Source organism: Trachinotus anak, unplaced genomic scaffold (assembly GCF_046630095.1).
Source record: "Trachinotus anak isolate AG129_WGS33_773 ecotype Australia unplaced genomic scaffold, CSIRO_AGI_Tana_v1 ptg000010l, whole genome shotgun sequence".
Taxonomy (NCBI): Eukaryota; Metazoa; Chordata; class Actinopteri; order Carangiformes; family Carangidae; genus Trachinotus; species Trachinotus anak.
The window spans coordinates 28679142-28701812 of NW_027273861.1; the positions used below are offsets into that span (position 1 = coordinate 28679142).

At 43.8% G+C, this 22671-nt stretch overlaps 1 protein-coding gene across 8 annotated transcripts in view; it reads left to right on the forward strand.

The window, feature by feature from the left end:
* The window catches only part of mast2 (microtubule associated serine/threonine kinase 2), a 158914-nt gene that overhangs the window by 130386 nt on the left and 5857 nt on the right, over positions 1-22671 (forward strand). For all 8 annotated transcript variants that reach the window (XM_071486596.1, XM_071486598.1, XM_071486593.1 and 5 more), the window contains 22 exons: positions 4770-4845; positions 5545-5754; positions 11671-11772; positions 14341-14473; positions 14590-14657; positions 14775-14878; positions 15018-15226; positions 15314-15452; positions 15572-15704; positions 16051-16216; positions 17491-17592; positions 17920-18042; positions 18131-18240; positions 18644-18798; positions 19055-19203; positions 19542-19715; positions 20074-20334; positions 20453-20679; positions 21043-21165; positions 21344-21480; positions 21577-21764; positions 21971-22524. In XM_071486596.1, coding sequence (XP_071342697.1) covers positions 4770-4845; positions 5545-5754; positions 11671-11772; positions 14341-14473; positions 14590-14657; positions 14775-14878; positions 15018-15226; positions 15314-15452; positions 15572-15704; positions 16051-16216; positions 17491-17592; positions 17920-18042; positions 18131-18240; positions 18644-18798; positions 19055-19203; positions 19542-19715; positions 20074-20334; positions 20453-20679; positions 21043-21165; positions 21344-21480; positions 21577-21764; positions 21971-22524 — 3643 coding nt within the window. The remainder of the gene's footprint in view (positions 1-4769; positions 4846-5544; positions 5755-11670; positions 11773-14340; positions 14474-14589; positions 14658-14774; positions 14879-15017; positions 15227-15313; positions 15453-15571; positions 15705-16050; positions 16217-17490; positions 17593-17919; positions 18043-18130; positions 18241-18643; positions 18799-19054; positions 19204-19541; positions 19716-20073; positions 20335-20452; positions 20680-21042; positions 21166-21343; positions 21481-21576; positions 21765-21970; positions 22525-22671) is intronic.

Here is a 22671-nt window from a genome sequence, read left to right on the forward strand (position 1 = left end):
TGATTGGATCCAGGAGGAGGGGGGAAGGAACAAGGGAAGAAGTGTGTCTGTGTATGAGAGAGTGAACAAATGAAAAAGAGGTGCAGAGTGCAATTATATGCTAATTTTATGACTCTGCTGCAAGGGATGACAGCCGCCCTTTTTGTCTTTTAACACTCTCTTTGTTCATCTCTAATTTTTATTCCTCTTCACCTCATTCTTCTCTCCGTTTTTACTCTTTGTACCTTTTCTTCCTCAGACTGTGTACAGTACAATCTGTTACCTGCTCCCTCGTGTCACCCTGTCCACCACGCAGTCTTCCATAAACGTGGAATTGTGCAAACCTCATCCATCCATCACACAAGTGATACAGTTTGTAAAGACACTGATGGATAGTCTTTACAGACACCTCATTGACTTTATGTTGGGAAAACCATATATATATGTGTGTGCGTCAACCTCTTCATACATCATGTGACATGAACATGTTCTACCTCATATTTTATACATTCAAGTCTTTAAACTACCACAGCCTAATTTTATGTCACTGTATTGGACCTTGAAAATCATAAATGATTTGTTCTAAACTGATAATTTATTTTTGTTTTGCATAATAACTGTAAAATCATTAATTGAAGAAGAAATAGCAGAATCTTTCACACTCTGTGGTGGCGGAGGACAGTTTGGGATCTTTAAACCATAAAGCTCCACACAGTCTAAAGGTGGATGTCCATGTGTTTGTGATTATAAAGCAGGTCTAGGTTCTATATTAATACTGTGAAAGTATCAAAGCCGCAGTCCACAGAGAAATACACACAGCCTGTATTCAGAAACTGAGCCTTAAAACCAGCCGTCAGGACTTCTGTCTCATGTCTCTAAAACGTGCTTGTTTTAAATAAAGGTTTGGTTCCTCCACTGGTATTTTAGAATTTATGGAATTTATCTTCCCAAAAGTGGAAACACCTGGAGGCTTCGGGAGATTTTTACTAACACGTTTTCACCAAGATAGTGAGGTTTCTGTGGTGAGCACATACAATCACTGCAGTCATCTCACACACACACACACACACACACACACACACACACACACACACACACACATCCACACACCTCATCCCCGCTCTGTCCAGCTCTCTGTCACGGTCAATTAGAGCTCTCATTTCCCAAGTCGCCCGCCTCAGTTGTGAAGCATCAATGTTATTTTTTTCTCCCTCACACACACACACACACACACACACACACACACACACACACACACACACACACACACACACACACACACACACACACACACACACACACACACACACACACACACCTCTCTCACCCCTTTCCTCCTCACCTCTGTCCCCCCCAGCTCTGCCGCCTCACCATCTGATTCACTGTCTCATCTGATTTACTTCAATTACCCTCCCCACCAATGAGCTCGTTTGCATTCTGAGTGCCTTTTGTCACATGTGACATCACCACTTAGCTGAAAAGAAGGAAATCGGCTTTCCACCAATGTTTTAATTATCCAATAATATAAAACAGCCTGGGGTTGAAACGCATTGTGTCTTATATTCCTTCTCATGAATACTGTCTGTCTTTCTCACAGCCCTAACTTCTGAACTTGCAGCCCCACACTAAAACAGAAGAGCTCTCCTACAACTTCCACCAAATCCTCTTCCCCAAGGTCATTTCTCAAGATAATGACGAAGACGTTTTTCGCAGGGATTGCCGCAGGGCAATTTTTATTTCCCGTTACAGCAGAAATATAGCCGTGTTCTAATTAGCCTTTGTCTGGCGTCTTTGTGTTATTCATCCCGGGGATCTCAGTGCGACCTCCGCTGCAGCTCGCTCTGAACGGGAGCTTTATTTTAATAAAGGCTGAAGCTGCTCAGAGCCACGAGCAGAAAGGAATAACAGGGAGAGAAAAAGAAGATATTCTGTGAAAATTAAAGAATGTACATAACAGCCTCTGGCAGTGAATCCGTCTCTGTCAAGGCTAACCTTTACTTACTGAGCCCGCTGACAGAGCCACCCGGGTTTTGATTGATTTTTCTCTTTTAAGAAACACTGACATGAAAGGAGAGTTTTAAAGTTGAGCGTGTTGGCGCTTCAGGTGATTGACGTACATCAGCAGGGGCTGAGTGTGTGTGTGTGTGTGTGTGTGTGTGTGTGTGTGTGTGTGTGTGTGTGTGTGTGTGTGTGTGTGTGTGTGTGTGTGTTGTTTAAAGGGTCAGTTTAGTTAAATTAGAAATAAACACCATTTTCCTTCAATTACTAATTCCTAATGTTTCTACTGTTTTTTCCATCTGTGTTAATGTTTCACATTAAAAGCCTGTGAGGAAGAGGAGGCTTTATGTCCTTATCCACTAGACAAGATGAGATATATGTACAGGAAGTGTCGTCTTTCATTGCAGTAGTTTAACAATGACGGAGTCACAACTTCAGCTCAGACTTTATTTATCATTTTTATTGTCTTGAGAGGAAATTTTGACATAATTTACATAAAACATATTATGAAATGTGTATTAGCTTGTATCAAGTAGTGAATCTTGAAATTTTGAAATGTCATTTTTGAGTGTTGAGCAGCACAACCTTTATTGTGAAATCTCAGACACAATTATCTCTAAACTTAAAGTTTAAATTTAATTTAAATAAAGTTATGTTTTATCTCTAGAGATTTTATATTCGTAATCTGTGCACTGCAACACAAACACACAATCCTGGATATGGACAACATGAGCATCACAACAGATACAGATACAGCAGGTTAAAACAAAAGGAAATGGACACAGCTGTGTACTGTGTGTGTGTGTGTGTGTGTGTGTGTGTGTGTGTGTGTGTGTGTGTGTGTGTGTGGTTACCTGTCAGTGTATGATAAACAGCCTCCATGACGTTCAGCTCATATGTCTCATTCAGGCTGCTCTCACTCCTATTAAGCTGGTAATTGGACTTTGAGCTGTCGATGGATGACTTAAAGCATTACCTCATCGCACAGGTCACGTGTGTGTGTGTGTGTGTGTACGCACATGTTTGTATGTTTGGGTGTGCGCCCCGATGACTCATTCAAGCTGAGACATCTGGAGCCCCAAATTCCTATTTTGACCTCCTGAATTCTCTTCAGGAATTTTGCTTTGTTCTCTTTATTCTAGTTTTAAGATGTTTTGTGCTAATTATTTTATTTTTTTCTACATTTTACCCTTATTTAGATTATTTTTATTATACTTTATCCATTTGTACATACTATATTATTATTATCTATTATTTATATTTTTTAATTAAAAGCATTTTTTAGCATTGAATATCCTTATCTTTTCTTATTCATGAAGTCCTTGGTGCATAGAATCAAAATCTCTTGACTGAGAAAAAACAAAAAAAAAATCCCTTGAACTGTTGATGAGATTTTCTTTATTAATAAAGTTTTGTTCCTTTGTTAGGTACAATTCTGTTAGTAAAATATGTACATGAAGAAGATGTTGCAAGTTGTGTTGAGTTTCCTTTGTTTCAGTTATTTTCTAAATATATGAGAATCATGATCAGAATCAGATCAAGAAAATTATCAAGAAAATTCTAAAAAGAAGCTGAAATTGGAAGAGATTTTGAAAATGAGATGAATTTAGGACAAAATGATAATAATTTATCAACATGGAGACTGATTTCATATTTAGCAAACACTGAGATTGCATCTGCAATATTTAGAGGGAGATATTTACAGTGATAAGTGAATGGAATGAATAATACAGCAGGCTAACAAAGCCTGAGCTTGAATGGAATAAAATTTCTGTGCCATGACTTCTACACAAACACACACACGCAAACACACACTGCCTGTCACCTGTCGTTGCTGCCTGTTCTCCTGATAGGGAGACACAGAAAGGTCAAGGATATTGCCGCTGTCGCTATTTTGTGTGGCGGCAGAGGAAGGTTGGGGTTGAGGGCTGGTTCATGATGGAATAAGAAAAGAGAGGAGTCCCAGGAGGAGGGAAACGGAGAGAAGATGGAGTCCACTGAGTGAAGGACAGATGGATTTCTATTCTGTGGGAGCCGCTGTGGACTGAAGGAGACGTCACTGTCAGTGTGTCGGGTCATGAAAACCCCCTGAGAAGTGATGGACACTTGGCTGAGTGGTGGACAGCCCCGGCTTGTTACTGACAGCCGCACACACACACACACACACACACACATGCAGACACACAGGCAGTCTGTCGGTATGCTGGTCTCCAGAGGCGTTACCTTTGTGCCGCTCTGTGTGTGCAGCCATGCGTGTCCAGAGGTTGTCACGGTCTTCAGTTCACACCGCTGAAGACGCACATATGATGAAGACCCCGAGGTCCCATTAGTGCGTGTGACCACCATCCTGCTTCTGTTCCCTCTGTGCTCTGGTTACCTGACCAGTCCTGCCTGTCACATCCTGTTTCTGCAGCACTGCCTCCTCTGTCTCTGTATTTTTCTTAACCCCCAGAAAAATAAAAAGCCAACAGCTCATTTGTTGTGATCTATAGATTTCAAGTCTGAAAACAAGCCAGAGCAAAGTTTTATACTGACACCAGTTGATCGTTTGTTCTGCAAAATACATAAAAACACTGGTTTAAAAATGACATTCACAGAAAGATTCAGCATTTTCTAAACTTTCAGTGTGAGCAGTTTGAGCCAAGAGGGATTTGCTCCTCTCAGATTGAAGGAGAGGTCCAGTATGTTAGCAACAGAGAGCAATAGAGTCCTGCTCTGGCTGAGCTGCTGACCATGCACAGTGATGTCTACTGTCTCCACTCATCTGAGCTGCTTTGTGTGTCTTGTTTCAGCCCCGGGCGCTCGCCTGTCTCCTTTGACCATGAGATTGTGATGATGAACCATGTGTACAAGGAGAGGTTCCCCAAGGTTTGTCCTGTGCACACACACACACACACACACACACACAGATGCACACACTTCCTGTACAGAGTAAATACACTTTGGATGCAGGAGATGTGCAGAAGGAAGAGGGAGGAGAACGCACAGCAATGGATGACAAAATCAAGACAAAGAGTGCAGGAAAAAAAACATTGTTAATATTGACTTTGTGTTTTGAAAGTTTGAGACTGAAACACAAATGTAAAAAATATTTCATGTGTTAAAATGAAAAAAAATGGCTAAATCAGTTCTCTCTTCTTTTGGGCGCTTTTACTTTGAAGCAGGTGCAGGAAGTGTTGAAATTGCAGTTAGTCTGTTCAGTCACTGTTCAAAAGCTCTTCCAATTCTATTTTGTGTCTACTATTTGTAGACATTTGTTTGTGTTTGTGTGAAAGTTGTATTATAAAGATGTTATATGTTTATTTTATCATAGTGCAGTGGAGCATGAGTTGTGTTATCTCAGACCTACAGACACACGCATACATGCGTGTGTCAGATATTCTTTGTTGATTTAATCTGAAGAGATTTTCTCTGATATAAATGCAACACTGTCCTGTGCAAATGCAGTTTTAGGTCACGTATGTGTCTCTGTGCATCTGGTATGCGTCTACCTCTACTGTGACTCATCCCTCTCCCCCCCTCCTCTATTTGCCTCCCCCCTCATCCCCTCCCTTCCCCTCCCCTCAGGCGACGGCTCAAATGGAGGAGCGTCTGGCTGAGCTGCTCTCCTCCTCGGCCCCGGATAAGGTGTGCCCGCTGGCCGACGGGGTCCTGAGCTTCATCCACCATCAGCTGATAGAGCTGTCCAGAGACTGCCTGGAGAAGAGCAGAGAGGGCCTCATCACCTCCCGCTACTTCTACGAGCTCCAGGAGAGCCTGGAGAAGCTGCTGCAGGATGTAAGTTGAGCAACAGTTTATCCACAGCCCTGCACACAGCAATTTTCAAAATCCACTAGTTCTCTTAGAGACCACAAACATATAAATTCACTTGCAGCTTGATTCTCCTCTCAGGGCTTTTTAAGGGGAAAAATATTTTGCTTCTCATGAAAATGAAAAAGAAAAACACACTGCATTTAAACATTTAAAAGAAATACTCAAGGAAGAGAAAGTTTTTAATATTAAAAAAATATTATACTGAGGAGACAACATTTATTTATGAATAAATCATTTATCAAAACAATCAAAATGCTCCTGAGCAGTTCAGGTAAGATCCGCCTGAGTCTTTGTCTTTATTTCACAAACTGACTCAGCAGGTGAAGTGAAGGTTCAATGATTGGCTTTGTTTCATGTGAGAATCCCAGACAGCTGATGTTGTTAGTTCCACTTGTGTTTGGCCAAAATCACTCCCTTCTTTACTCTTTATTTATTATATAATAATAAACACTCACTAGATTTCACTACTGAGAGCAGTAAAGTCATTTCTCAGATGCATAATTCAGACGGCTGTATTTTCCAGGCAGGTTCCTGGTGAGGATTAGTGTTATGTAAATTAGCAAATGGGACAGTGTTTAAATTTTCAGTGAATTAATGAAATCCAGTAAAGTTAACATGACCTCTTTCAGTCAGTGTAGAGCAGGTCACATAAACAAACAATTTAACAAATCAAGAAGAAATGAAGAGTTTATCCTGCAGTAAGAACCAAACTCCATAGAAAATTCTGATGATTTTATGAACCACTAAAACAAAGACATCATGACCATGTCACCTTCTCAGTCACGCTCGGTTTACCTTGGAACAACTCACGGCGTGACGCGCTCCTTCGTTCACTCATCATGGTTACAGCCGTCAGCACCGCGTGATGTCATACAAAGGCACAAAGACTACGACCCCGAACACATAAAACCCCACACGTTCCTTCACACACAGCTGCTGCCTGTTTATTAGCCACACACTGCTCTGATTTGCTAATCGCTGCTTGGCATGGTGGGAATGTCTCGGACAGTATTTGTGTATTTCTACATGTGTGAACACAGAAATACGTTTACATGTGTGTGTGGCGGCGACATCTCTATTAGCTCAGGTTTGCAGTGCCTGGGGGGGCGACATTATGGCTCCCACCGGCCTCTTATTGACCTTCTGTTCTGCTGGGACACACACACAAACTATCTCTCAATCATAGACACACACACACACACACACACACACACGCATACGTATATGTGTGAGCATGCACACACACACAACCTCTCGGATTTTAATTTCACACTCCAGCAGTCACCAGGGGCTGACGGATGACTCTCCCAGACGAACAGGAGGGGTGAAGGAGGTGCAGTTAGACGGTTTTTGGATGGGGCGGGGATTCCTCTGCTTCTGATTGGCCGGGGGGGCTAGTAGAAGGGGAGGTGCGTGTATGTGCATGAAGCCTGTTCGAATGCTTTTGGAAGGTGTGAGGAACTTGACTTGAACACATCTGGAGAAGCTTCAGACCCTCAAGCTGCAATGCGGGCTGGATGATGACATCACCAATTGGGCGGCGTTAGCCTGTTTTATTTATTTATTTAATTTTTTGGCGGGCAGCCAAGTGTGGCAGCAGGTGGAGCAGACCTACAGAGGAGAGGAGATGAGGCCGTGAGCAGGTGGACGGAGGTGTGCAAACATCCTCCATCCCTGCGCCGTTTATGGAAATCCCTCGTCGTCGTTCTTGCGGCTTGCGTGGTTTTTTGGAGGAGACATGTCACGCATCTCGTGGCAGAGGAGGCTGGAGGAGGAGGAGGAGGAGGTGCTGGAGGAGGTGATGAGGAGGAGCGAGTGGATGGTGTTCACTCACAGCTGGGAGCAGGAGCAGGAGGCGGATGCAGACTTTGCAGTTGAGTCAATTTCGGTTTGATTTGGCCGAGCTTTATTGGCACAGTGATGAGCTGTGGGTCGCTCAGACTGAAGAGCAGCTGGAAACTCATTAGAGCCGGAGGCTTTTTAATGAGTCGTTAAAGAAAACAACTCTCCCCAAGTTTGAGGTGACTTTAAGCTCAGGCTGTTTTCAGCTTTAGGTGGTTCGATGCCTCAGGAGCTGCTTGTTCACCTTTCACTGCTGTAACTTCCTGTCACACTCAGGCTAAATTAACAGAAAAGTCTTGGCTCTTAATTCTTGATTATTACTTTTATTTAATGATAAAGAATTTGAAGGAAAAACAGCAGAGCGTGTCAGAGATGTGGCTGCTTTTGAAAATATAATTGAGCATTTTCCACGGCTCATTGACTAATACATTAATTATTAAATCCTCTTGTAATCAGTCAGCTGCTGTGGGTGTTTCTTTCTGTAGCTTGTTAATAATTTAGACTTTTTAATGAGTTAACGAGGCCAATTTCTCTGCCGGTATGACAGTGGTGTTATTGTATTTTGATAGATTCTTTTGGGTTAGTAAATAATTAAGTAGTGAAGGGACAATGTGCTTTTGAGAGTCAACTTAAAATCTGTTCAAGTGAACTTTAGATGTCCTGAAACTTGAGAAGATGCTCATATTAGTTTTTCCCTTTAAGACATTAAGGACTAACAAAGTGTTGCTGTCACTGCTTTGTGTGCGAGTGTAGAGGAGCAACTGTAGCTGAAATGTCAGTTCACCTGTAGTCTCAGGAAGCCCTTCACCATCTGGACAGTGATGTACAGTTGCTCTTATCTGCTGTTGTTGTTCAGTTTAAAGGGCCAGTTCACCCAAATCACATACAAACAATACCTTCGCTGACTTTCCACTTGTATCTAGTTTTCCAGACATGTCAGTGTGGATGTATAGTTTTTAAAATCTCAGTTTTCAGTGGGAGAAACTGACGTCCATCGTTTTCTAAAACGTATTTTTCATCGGTCCTCTCCCTCTGATCCTGACATGTCTCACTTCTTTGCCTTTGCCTTCCTTGCTTATCCATTCCTTTATTCATCCATCCGTTCTCTCCTCTCCTCGTGTCATGACCCCATTACAGAACTCACAGGAGGCCGACTCACCTGTCCTCCTCTGCTCCTGGTCTTGTCTTTTATCTCTCCTCCACCTTTACCCCTCTCCTCCGTCTCTCTCCTCACCTCCAACATTCGTCCTCGCTTCCACTCTCTCTCATCCATCCCTGTCACGGGGGCCTTAGTGACCTGCCTGGCGGTCACCATGGCAACCTGCATCCAGGCCATCCTCTGCTGGAACCCCTAGGAGACCTAGTTAGACCCCTGGAGGTCACCTGAGGGCAGAGGGGAAGGTGCAGTGCTAACTCAGCTCTGGTGATCTGTCACCAGGCGTCGATCGTTCACACAGACCCTTCAACATGCCGATCAGGGCTCAGAGACAGCTGCAAACATCTGGGTTTAATTGGCTTTCTGCTGGACATCACCTGCTCAGAGAAGATGAAGAGCACTCTCTGATGGGCTCAAACCACTGGAGGTGACGTCACCTCCGTCCCGTTCATTCTCAAAGAAATGACGAACAAACGCAGATACATGTGGCAGCATGAAATGACCACAAGCAAATTTTAATTTTCAACCAATTAATTGTCACTTAACATAAACTAATCAGCACAGTTTATACTGACTGACCAATGAAATGAGAGCTTCTTGTTGATTAATTTTCAGTATAAAACACATGGGTGTAAACATGAACAAAACAGTAACTGTTACCATCTGTGATTTTCCAGAATTGTACAAAATATGAATAATTCTTCAAATGTTTTTAAAAACTGAAGAATTTCACAATTAAATAACAAAAAAAAAAACGTTCATATGATTTATTTTAAATCAGAAAATGCTGCTCAGCATTTTCTCTCACATCTGACATTCGTCCTGCAGGTGTGAGAAGACGTTCCATCATGGCTGCGTCTGTCGCCGACTGTTTGAAACTCATTTAATGACCTGTGGTCCTAACTGTGTTAGAACGGAAATAATTCAGAAAACTCTAAAAAAAAAAAAACAGTTACCTTGAACTTTTCTCAGCTAAAAGTGTTTGGTTACATGCACCAATCGTATTTTAAATACAATGACAATAAAGGCTTTTTATTCTATTCTATTCTATTCTATTCTATTCTCATCTAGTAGGGCCAGACTAATTCTTGATTTTAAAAGGCCAATACTGATGTTTAATCGATTTACATAACTTAAACTAACACTAATGAGAAGGATTATTTTATAGTTTGAAACAAATATAGCAGTAAACTTCAATAGAAATGAAAAACAACACAAATATAACAAAATTGTATTCCGTTTTCGAATTTTTTTTTTTAAATCTTTACTTTATTGACCTATATTGAGCAACAAATAGACAGTTTGTGTGTAGGAAAAGCCTGTATTATGATCCTTACATTAGTGTTTGATCATCACTAATAACCTACTGATTTTGCATTTATATTTATTCTTCATTTACTGTAGCTGCTACATCAGAGCTTCTCCTACTTTAAATCAAAACATCCAAAACAAAGGTTCATTTTCAAGCCTTATTTTTAGCATTTCTGTTATGAGACAATATAAACTGATAATTGGATTTTTGAGGCTGATACAAATGTAGATACAGATAACATTTTATTGGTGAATATTATTTTTTAGTATTAAAATTGAACAAATCTTTTTCATAAGCGTCTCTTAAATTGGGTTCTTAAATAACTGTGACCAACACATGAGCTCTGGAGGAAGAATGTTATGGAGACTTTCTAAATAACCCCTGGGTTCACTATTGTGCAGTTTATATGCTAATACAATATATTTGTTATCAGCTAAACTAATAATGGCTGATAATACCTGTCCAGGCTTCACTTCATATACTGGAGTTAAGTTAGAATGAATATTGTGTAACCACCAGGGAATCTGCTCCACATTAGACATGCAGGCTCTGTCTCACACTCTGACTGGTTAATTAGCTGCTGCACAGTTGGAGTCCATCCCTCAGATTACCATTACTCACCGATCACTGGTCTATACAGTCACCACACACACACACACACACACACACACACACACTCAGTCTGTCTCCTTCACGCTCACATGTACATATACACACCCTAATGCATATTTAGCCTGCACATACAGTACACAGACAACCCCCCCCCTCCCCTCCAGCTTTCATTACAGTTATAAATAATTCAGGGTTGGGGTCGGGGCCCCGGGGCCTCCAGCGTCTGTCAGCACAGCTCAGTTAGACAAACAGCAGCGAGTCGACCAGGCTTTGTTTATGAACCACCACCTCCACTCTGTTAGCACATTTGACACATACATACATTATAAACACATACATACATGCTGCATTCATAAACACACACACACACACACACACACATACATATTACCCTCCTGAGAATGAAACATGTTTTACAGTGGGTGGTTTGTAATTGTTACAGCTTCCACTTTGCACACACACACACACACACACACACACACACACACACATTTCTCTTCCACCCCATTTCTTTCTGGGGATCAGTGTTTGCACCAGATGCGTTTCTGGTCAGTTACAGTGGATTGCTGGGTAAATTGCTCTGTCTCCACACTGACAGACATTTCACGGTGGATCTCGGGGAGCGAGGCGGAGGTCGTTCTGATTTAGATTACCTCTCAGGTGTCGCAGGAGGAAGGACTCCACCTTCAGCTTTGTCCTCAAACTGTTCGTTCTGCCTTGTTTGTGAAGGACAAACACAGAACAAGAGACATTTTCTGCACAGCCTCAAGGTCATATAGAAAAATCAGGATGATGAATTATTTAAAACATAATGAAAAATAATGAATACATATTATCATGAAGGATGAGTCATCTCCAACACAGTGTGCTTTTCATTAAAGCTTTTCTCCTGTCAGCTAAAAGCTTTTGTCTCAACTGATTTCTTAAAGACGTTGTGTTGTCTTCTGTGTGCGTGCAGGCTCACGAGCGCTCAGAGAGCGTGGAGGTTACCTTCGTCACACAGCTGGTCAAGAAGCTGATGATCATCATCGCCCGGCCTGCGCGCCTGCTGGAGTGTCTGGTAAGAAATGCTGAGCGTCTCCACACAGTGACTGACTGCTGCTAAAACACCTGCTCACAGCTGCTGCCACACAAAGTATTTATTAAATCTACTGACTTTCCCAAACGTTCTACTCACATCAGAATTATCACAGACCAAACACATTCATTCACGTGATTTGTTGTTGGGAAATCTTCACTCAGATGTTGTATTTAAGTACAGTTCAACTCCACCTTTAGTTTATTTAAGTATTTTCATTTTCTGCCACTTAGTAAATCTTCTCTGCTACATTTCAGACATAGTTTATATTTTTACTGTAAACTTGTAGCTTTTACATTTGTAAATACATTTAATCAGCAAAATATGATGCATTGTTATACAGTAGATGAAACGAATAAGAGTATATAAAGCTGTTAAAATGAGCTCCAGCTCGACCAGAACATAGATGCATCAGCAGCAGTGAACTAGATGTAGTGTAACTAAATAAGCAGTGTAACTACATTTTGCAGTAGATTGATGGTAGTTCAGCTACATTCACACTGTTTCTGCACAGAGATTCAAGTAATTTAACTACTTGCCATTTGCTACTTTTGCCATTTTCTATTTAGTTAATTACTGAAGCTACAAATGATTTTGGATCATAAAAGGAAAGAATATTTTTAATCTATATTTTACCAGCTCTGCCTCCTTTTTCTTTCCTCCTGACCACTGTGAAGTCAGACCCAGGCAGTCCACACCACTCACCTGACCTTTGTGTAGTTTGTGTAGTTAACTCAATTGTTATAATTTGGTATCACATGTACATTATCAGTTTATTCTTTTTTTTTTAGGTTTTTCTCAACAAAATTTTCTTAGTAGCTTTCATTAACTAAACTAGATTTATGTCTTGGTTATCTTTGCTGTAGTTCCTGTTAAAGCACTGTCGGTGGCAATAATCCAAAAATAATTTTGTAGTGAATAATAAAACTCACAGGGACCATTTGTTTGCAGAGTACTTACACTTTTGATGCTGATAATGCTGAGCCAGGTTTGGATAAATGTCTTTATCTTACAAACAGCTTTAAACCAGTGATAAAGCAGCACAAAGTGTGCACATGAAGGCAGCTATGACAACTGTAACTTTAAAACAATAGACCAATAAACATAAAAAAAAAACATGGAGCCTTATATCAGACATAATGTGCTAAAATATGTTTTGATCATGTGTTAATTCAGAACATAAAATCTTCTCCTGGTGTTTTAATGTTTGAATCAGCCTCCTCCTGCTTTGTTTCATCAACAGTTGCACAGAGTAGTTTTACATTTTAATCACACTGCTGCACAGTGGAGTAAATTAGAGTGTGTTTGAAAGATTGCTATGAGAAATATGAGCGGGATTAAGCAGAATAGCTTTTTCATATTGTGCAGCTCGACTCCACGCATGGTTAATAAACAATTTAGAGCTTCCTGCTCCTCAGTGTGAAATGATTTAACCACAGCAGCAATTCATTTATGGACTTCCTCTGAGAATTTAAAATCTGCCTAATGTACATGCACACACACACACACACACACACACACACACACACACACATTAGCATCTCTCAGCTGGTATGGGAAGGAGAAAGCGAAGAGGGGGGTAGAGATAAAGACAGACTGGAAAAAACGAGTGTAAAAGACAGACGGATAATTGGAGGAGCAGTGGAGGGTGAGGAGGAGGGAGAAGGAGGAGGGGGAGGGCAGGAGTGGAGGCTGCCCGGCTGCTTACATCGGTAGTTTTGACTAATCACATGCAGCTGAAGCTGTGACACCATACAGGATGGGTTTTTACAAATGGAAGCACACAGATAGAAGAGGGGGCAGGGAGTGAGTGTTTACATGTGTACTGTATGTGTGTATGTGTGTGTATGTATGTGTGTGTGTGTGTGGGGGGGGGGGTAACAGCAGCAGTCTCCACTGCGTCTCTGTTGAGGGACACAGGAGTTAAACTGGGGCATGTGGGAGACACATCTTCGTTCAGTCTTTATGCACCTCAGTCAGAATCACATCCAGGAAGCTGCAGGTTGTTGAACTTGTCTTGAGTTTGGCAAAGAGTCTAACAGGGCTGGAGATGAAGACAGGACCAGACCTTACAGAGGCCCGAACAGAACTGGGGTTTTATTTTATTTTTATTCTGGGCTCTGTGTTTAAGATGAAATCTGCTGAAGTTGTGTCCTGCTCTCCTGCTGCAGACTACACTACTGACAATTCACACAATGAGATAAACAAAGCAGATTGTTTGTGTCACCTGTCAAAATAAAATATCATGAAATATTATAATAATACTATATGATTATTACAACACTATACACCATCTGAAATCAAGACTTTCTTCTGTGCCAAGTAAGTGAACTTAAAAATATTCAATGATGTCAACGATGAGACTAAACAATTTAAAACTAGTACAGGCTGCCTGGTGCTGCACCATTTGATCATTTATAAAGTGGTTTCTCTGCTGCAGTGTAAATGACTTGTTGATTCAAAGTATTCTGGACGTGAATATTTTTTTCTGTAAACATTTTCCTCCTCTGTCCTCCCTGTCTCTCTCTCTCTCTCTCTCTTTCCCTGCAGGAATTTGACCCTGAGGAGTTCTACCACTTGTTGGAAGCAGCAGAGGGCCATGCCAAGGAGGGTCAGGGCATCAAGTCGGACATCCCCAGATACATCATCAGCCAGCTGGGCCTCACCAGGGACCCCCTGGAGGGTAACACCATCACCAGCATTCACATTTTAGTTTACTCTTATTTTATTGTGATAACATCCTATAAGAGCAGGTGTAGTGTCCTGGTTCAGTTTGGTGACTGGTCTCTGTCTCTGTAGAAATGGCCCAGCTGAGCAGCTATGACAGTGGAAACCCAGAGACCCCAGAGACTGATGACTCAGTGGATGTGAGTGCATGAATGTGCTTTTATAAAACAGCAGCTGCTAAAGAACTGGTAGCTAATATTCTTTCTCATCCCCTCACTGGTTATAAACATTTCCTCTCTTTGCTGTGTGTGCCTCAGAGTCGAGGAACCACGGTCCCAGCAGCTCCACCACAGACCAAGACCAAAACCCCCCGAGAGGAGGACTTTGAAAACATCAAGCTCATCAGTAACGGAGCCTATGGGTACAGCAACATATCATTTATCCTCATTTAAACACAGGCCAGCTGCACTTCAAAATAACACCCCCACCATCTGAGGGACGACCTGGGCAGGAATATTAATTTGAATTTTCTGCCTTGGTTTCCTGTGTGTTTTGTGTAGTGCCGTGTTTCTGGTGCGACACAAAGAGACCCGGCAGCGTTTCGCCATGAAGAAGATCAACAAGCAGAACCTGATCCTGAGGAACCAGATCCAGCAGGCCTTCGTGGAGAGAGACATCCTGACGTTTGCTGAGAACCCGTTCGTTGTCTCCATGTTCTGTTCTTTTGAGACCAGGAGGCACCTCTGCATGGTGATGGAGTACGTGGAGGGTAAGATATTCAGTGTTATTGTTCATCAGTAGTAGTGGTTGTGTTGTGTTGCACTGTGTTGTGTAACGTTGTGGCTCTCGTCAATAGGCGGAGACTGCGCCACACTGCTGAAGAACATCGGCGCTCTGCCGGTGGATATGGCTCGAATGTACTTCGCAGAGACCGTCCTGGCTTTGGAGTATCTTCACAACTACGGCATCGTACACAGAGACCTCAAACCTGACAAGTAAGACACACAAACACGCACATTTGTCATCATACATACATTTAAACACACAGCATCGTTGTGTAAATGTTTTTCCACAGTTAATTCTGGGATGTGACCTTTGGTTTTCTCTCCTTCAGTCTTCTCATCACGTCCATGGGACACATCAAGCTGACGGACTTTGGTCTCTCAAAGATCGGTTTGATGAGTTTGACCACGAACCTGTATGAAGGACACATAGAGAAAGACACCAGAGAGTTCCTGGATAAACAGGTTCACACTCACTTCTCTTTGTGGCTGAAATGATGGAACCTGCATTAGTTACAGTTGTTGTTATTTTGCCTTAAAATGGAATCATATTTAAAGATCGCAGCTGTTCAAAGAAGCTGCTGAAAATCATTAAATGTGTTTTTTTGAGCTACTAGCCTGTGCAGTTAGCTTACCAGAAAGTTAAATGCACCTCTGTAACTTGCTGTGATTGGTGGAATTTAGTTTTTGTCCAGTTCCTCATTTTATTTGCAGAAGAATTGTGGGGATTTGATAAAATTGCAGGATCTTTTAGATATCACCACTTTCTCCACATCCTGAGCTGGTTTTCTGTGCGTGGATGCGTCTTCAGGTGTGTGGTACTCCAGAATACATCGCCCCAGAGGTCATTCTGCGTCAGGGCTACGGGAAGCCGGTGGACTGGTGGGCAATGGGAGTCATCCTGTACGAGTTCCTGGTGGGCTGCGCTCCCTTCTTCGGAGACACGCCAGAGGAGCTGTTTGGTCAGGTCATCAGTGGTGAGTAGACGGTCTGACACGCTGTCGTCAGCTTTACAGCCTCCACATCAGAGCCCAGTCGCAGTTCAACTTTCAACTGAAATTTGATAGTGAGTCACTGAAGAATTGATGCTACAAATACACTTCACAACAATTTTTTCATTCAGAAAACTATAAATTAAAAACGTTTATGAGTACCTTGCTTAAAAAAAGAAAGATTCTCGATAGGTGTAATTACTTAAACCTTTACTGTCAAAGTTTGGCTTTTACAGCTGATGTTTTGAAAGTGTCAGGAAAAATTCCAGTTTTAAGAGATGTATAAATGATATCTCTGACAGAGTTATAGAACATGATTAAAACAGATTTTAAAAGTGGACTGAGGATGAGTCGGGACAGCAGCATGCAGCACATTCTTCACATTAGCAGGAGATGAATGACTGAGGCTCACTGACTGGGCCAGGGCTCACAGTGGATGGATACTGTCCTGGGGTTTCTGTCACTCTCTGTTACCACCCTGCAGACGTGAGCTCTTCTTACAGAGCACAAAGCAGAATTAAATGAAACTATTTGGTTGGATGACTCGTCCAGATTTCCACCAATGAATCGAGCTTGTTTTCCAAGATGATGGTTTGCTACAAGATTTCTTGTTCTCCTTCACCTTCATGGATCAACATCATGTCCAGTTCCTGTTCTGCAGTAGAAGTGTTGTTGTCTCTCTATGAATGTTGAACTGTGAATGTTTGATGTTGGGACTGAGGCCTTCACAGAGAGAGAGAGAGAGCAGCAGACTTGATAAAATCATCAGACCTGTGCAGATGGAGATGTTACTCCACAGCAGAGAAGCACAGGCCTGAATTACAGGGAATAAAATCAATGGTGATTCCTCCTGCGTTTCTTTTCTCCTTTGGATTCCCTTTGGTGAAAAGGTCAAATCAATGATCATAAACCTGTATTGATCCCTTCATGTCTCTTTTATGACTGTCTGAGTCCACATTCTCCACATTGATGCAGTGTGGTGATAAAGAACTGAGGCTTCTCGTGCCTCTGTTGTGTTCTGTATTATTCTCTGTCTTCCTGATATTTGTTGCGGGGGGGGCTTATCGCAATTAGGGATGATGATGATGATGATGATGATGATGGTCAAAACGACATACAAGAGAGAACATGGCGGGAACTGTATTTAACCATGTTATTTCCAGTGTCTCTTGGGTCTTAATCATTTAAAAGAACCACACATTTGTGCTACACAAGAGCACAGAAACATGTGTTCATGTGTTGTGTTGTGTTTGTGTTAGATGAAATCATCTGGCCAGAGGAAGATGAAGCTCTGCCTCAGGAGGCTCAGGACCTCATCTCCAAGCTGCTGAGACAGAACCCACTGGAGAGACTGGGCACAGGTAACATGTTTACACTCACAGGTACAGACGGGATCTTTGGTTCCCGCTGGCCTCTGTGATTTAATGTTTACCTTTGAATTAGTGGAATATCTTAAATAAAAATAGACCTTTGGGACGTCAGAGCTCTGTAGACGTCTTGTTGTTGTGATCAGTCGAATAAATCACAGTAGTTTATCAGTAGTTTATGTCTTTGACAGAGTGAACTGGTTACTGATGTCTCTCCTCATCTGTCCCACTCTGGTTCCTCTCCCTTTGTTCCTTCACCCCCCCCCCCCCCCCCCCCCCCCCCCATTCTCCCTCCTCTCCGTCTCTCCTTCATCTCCACAGGAAGTGCCTTTGAGGTGAAGCAGCACCCGTTCTTCACGGAGCTGGACTGGAACAGCCTGCTGAGGCAGAAAGCCGAATTCATCCCCCAGCTGGAGTCTGAGGACGACACCAGTTACTTTGACAGTACGTCTCTGACGGGTCGTTCCCGGCTGAAAGCTCTGCTCTCACGCTGCGGCCAACATAACAACCTGTGTCTCTGTGTCTCCGTCAGCTCGCTCCGATCGCTACCACCACGTGGACTCAGAGGAGGAAGACGACACCAACGATGACGAACATGTGGAGATTCGACAGTTCTCCTCCTGCTCGCCGCGTTTCAGCAAGGTACACACTAACATATCCGCACATCTCAGCACACACACACTACACACTGATTTCAGCCTGTAAAAGTCTGAATCAAAAATAAAATCTAATTCAACACAGTTTTAGGCTGTTTGACAAAGAAGTGAAGTAGTTTTTTCAATTTTCCTGTAGATCTAACAATGAAATTAAAGGAATTCTTAAATGAGGACATTGCTGATTATTTTCTTACAACTTTCTAATGAACTGAAACTATGAAACAAAATATTTAATCCAACTGTAATTCTTTTGTATAATAGAAATCTGAGTCTTCAGCAGTCACATGACAACTTTCTCATCCTGAACATAGACTCTGGGGTCAGAAGAGATAAAATCTAAAGAACAACTGAAATATTAAATGTCGTATCACATGACATGTTTCGTGCAGGTGTACAGCAGCATGGAGCGTCTGTCTCTGCACGAGGAGAAGAGGACTCCTCCTCCCACCAAACGCAGCCTCAGTGAGGAGGGGGGAGATCGCATCGACAGCCTGAGCGGACTCAAGTCCAGAGATCGATCCTGGCTCGTGGGATCTCCAGAGATGTGAGTTCTTCTTCAAACAAGACGGACTCAGACATTCATGGACTTTTATCTTTAGTTTCTCAAAATCTTTTTTTTTTCCTTTGGAATAATCAACAACAAGTATAAACTCTTGTGCACGTAGCTTCTTTTTTCCTGTAGCTTTGTAATAATTGATAGAAGAAGACAGCCAGTATGTGAGAGTCTGGATTCAGGTTGTTATCGGCTTTATTCTGTAGTTGCACACATGTGTGATCTTTCCTCTCCTCCTCCTCTGCAGCCTGCGGAAGCGCCTGTCTGTGTCGGAGTCGTCCCACACAGAGAGCGACTCCAGCCCACCTCTGACGGTCCGGAGGCGCTGCTGCTCCGCCATCATTGAGATGCCACGCTTTGCCATCTCCTCTGAGGAGGAAGGAGGCCAAGGGCAAGGTAAGAGGATGCACCGACAGCCTGTGGAGGAAACTGTCCTTCAGATCGGCCCAGACGTAGTGGAGAGATAAAAAGAAGGTTGTTTAGGCTGCTGTAGAAAAAAAGTGTCTGGATGTTGTTCATCCAGCCTGACAGCGACACAGTGTTTACACATCCAGGTTATCTGCACCCGAAACAGCCTCACTTTGAAAATGGTTTCATAAAGTCACGTAACCCTGAACTCCACTCGTGAACTTCGCCAGTGGGGAATAAGTTACCAATCACTTCTCAGATTTCCTCTGAAAAATCAAAGCTGGATAAATGAGCTGAAACTCCTTTTGTTTGTCTCTCGGGTGCAGCTGGAAGTCGTAAGAGTCCCAGCCTGCTGGGTCCGAGCGCAGTGAGGGGCCCACGGGCTGACGAGCTGCCCCTTGCCATCCCGGAGCTCCCAGTGGAGAGAGAGCTGAAGCTGGACGAGTCTCCCACCACCCCGAGCTCCACCTCCAGTCAGCTGAGCAAGGCCACGCTCACACGTCAGTACCAACATAAACTGCGCAGACACGGGGGAGAATCCAACATCACAAGACAAAACAGTTTTCACTTTTAAACTAGCGGTTCAGTAACTCTGAGCCTCTTCTGATTGGCTGACTGTTTTCTGAGTTATCCAATTAAGTTTTTTACAAATGTCACAACTTACAAGTATTTAACATTTTTTAATTGGATTTATTTTACATAGACCATCCTCCTTCCTGTCAACGCTTTAAAGACCTTTATATCCCAGACACCTAATGCAGAAAGTTTTAAAGTATTAACTCTGATATTCACAGAAACTTTGTTTGTTCCCTGAGTTCTTTATAACTTCATGTTATTGTTTTCTCCTTCCTCTGTCAGCGGGCAGCTCGGGCGATGTGTGTGAACGTGGTAATGGAGGTAATGGCAGTAATGGCGGCGCCAGTGGAGCTGCTAAAGGTGCAGCAGACAGCGACTCTCCCGCCACTCCAAAAGCCATCAGTGACCTGGCAGCTCGCAGGGCTCGCCATCGGCTGCTGTCCGGAGACACAGACAAACACACGACGACTCCGAGCTCCAGGCCGCTCAACAAGGTCATCAAGTCAGCCTCCGCCACCACGCTGTCGCTGATGATCCCTGCAGGTCAGTGTCTGCTACACACCAGGATCACATGTAATGTAATTTAGCTGTGATGGGAAAATGAAAGATGGTGGTACACGGGGTAATAACCCATAAACCAACTAAAATCCTCCATCCTCAGACCACCACGGAGCCTCCCCACTGGCCAGCCCAATGTCCCCCCACTCACTGTCGTCCAATCCGTCATCACGAGACTCCTCTCCAAGCCGGGACCTGTCCCCCGCCGTGAGCAGCGTCAAACCCGCCATCGTGATCCACAGGGCGGGAAAGAAGTACGGCTTCACCCTGAGAGCCATCAGAGTCTACATGGGAGACTCCGACATCTACACTGTGCATCACATGGTCTGGGTGAGTCCCCGGAACAGGTGTAGCCACACTCACACAAACCAGTAGAACAAGGAGCTCAGATCTCAGCTGCAACTGAGGAAATATGAAAAGTGCAGAAGAAGAACAGTCATGACATGTAGCAGGTGATGATATCAGGGGTGGAGTTATATCGGGCAGTTTTTGATCCAGTGACTGTGGCTGCAGCGAGCTGGGATTCTTGTTGTCGACAGAAGATGGCAGTAAACAACAACACAACAGCCTCAACCCTGAGCTTCTGTCTCACTCCATCATCTCCTTCATCCTCCCTCTTCTCTGCCTCCATCTTTCTTTCCCTCCCTTTCTCATTCCCTCTCTCTCTCTCTCTCTCTCTCTGCTCGCCCTCAGCATGTGGAGGAGGGGGGTCCGGCCCACGAGGCAGGACTGAGGGAGGGAGACCTCATCACCCACGTCAACGGAGAGCCGGTCCACGGTCTGGTTCACACAGAGGTGGTGGAGCTCATACTGAAGGTACGTGCACAGTACGCTTGTGCACGTCGGAGTCTCTAGTTTTCTCTTCTTCACTGACTGTTTTAAAAGATGTAGAATCAAACTACAAGGTTCTTTGTGATGAGATAAAACCGAGGAGGTTTTTGTTGTTTCTAACATGAAAAATAGACTCATCACTAATCCAGCATCTGTCCCTCAGAGCGGCGCTAAAGTCTCCATCTCTGCCACGCCGTTTGAGAACACGTCCATCAAAGTCGGCCCCGCCCGAAAGACGAGCCACAAATCCAAGATGGCGAGACGCAACAAGAAGACCAAGAACAAGGAGGGGCAGGACAGGTGAGATGTCAGACATCACTTTGTGTGTTTTTTTTTTTAAGCGTACACATGTGTGGATTGGTTCATCGCTCCCTCTCTGTGCGTTCTGTGTGGCAGTAAGAAGAGAACGTCTCTGTTCAGGAAGATCACCAAGCAGGCGTCTCTGCTCCACACCAGCCGCAGTCTGTCCTCTCTGAACCGCTCCCTGTCCTCCGGGGAGAGCGGCCCCGGCTCACCCACACACAACCTGTCCCCGCGGAGCCCGACGCAGGGCTACAGGTCCACACCAGACTCCACCCACTCAGGTGAGAGACACACGCAGACACTACATAATAATTAGCTCTTACATTAAAGAAACAGCTGAACTTCATATTCATTAACATGTATAAAAAAAAAATGATGATTGTAATTTAGAATCAGTTCGTGTGAATATGACTGGAGCAGGACTGTATTTAATGTAACTGCTCAGTACGTCTCTCCTGCATCACTACACTCGCTCTCTCCCCCTCAGTTGGTGGAAACTCGTCCCAGAGCAGCTCCCCCAGCTCCAGCGTCCCAAACTCCCCAGCGAGCTCCGGCCACATCCGGCCCAGCTCTCTGCACGGCCTTGCCCCGAAGCTGCAGCGCCAGTACCGCTCCCCCCGACGCAAGTCCGCCGGCAATATCCCCCTCTCCCCTCTGGCACGCACGCCTTCGCCTACACCTCAGAGCAGCTCACCGCAGCGCTCTCCCTCCCCGCTGCCCGGCCACGCTCTGGGACAGTCTGCTGTGGGCCAGTCGTTCCCAGTGAAGCTCCACTCCTCCCCTCCCCTGGTGAGGCAGATATCCAGACCCAAGAGCGCCGAGCCCCCACGCTCTCCTCTCCTCAAGAGGGTGCAGTCAGCCGAGAAACTGGCCGCCTCCCTCTCTAGCTCGCCCTCATCCCCCTCCGGGGTGGCGGCAGCGGGAGAGAAGAAGCTGGCAGTGGGAGCAGCTGTAGGGAGCCGCAAACACAGTCTGGACATCTCACATTCAGAGTTTAAAAAGGAGATTCTGCAGAGGGAGCCGAGCCTGCAGAGCCTTCAGGTATGAGCTCCTCACACTGACGTCAGCAGAGAAATCTGACTGTGTTTAAAATAGATATTCTCATGGGAAGATTCAGCAGTTAGAGGTGTTAGTAACATGCTGGGAAAACACAGGAAGTGTCAATCAGAAGTATTGAAGACTTGCCAG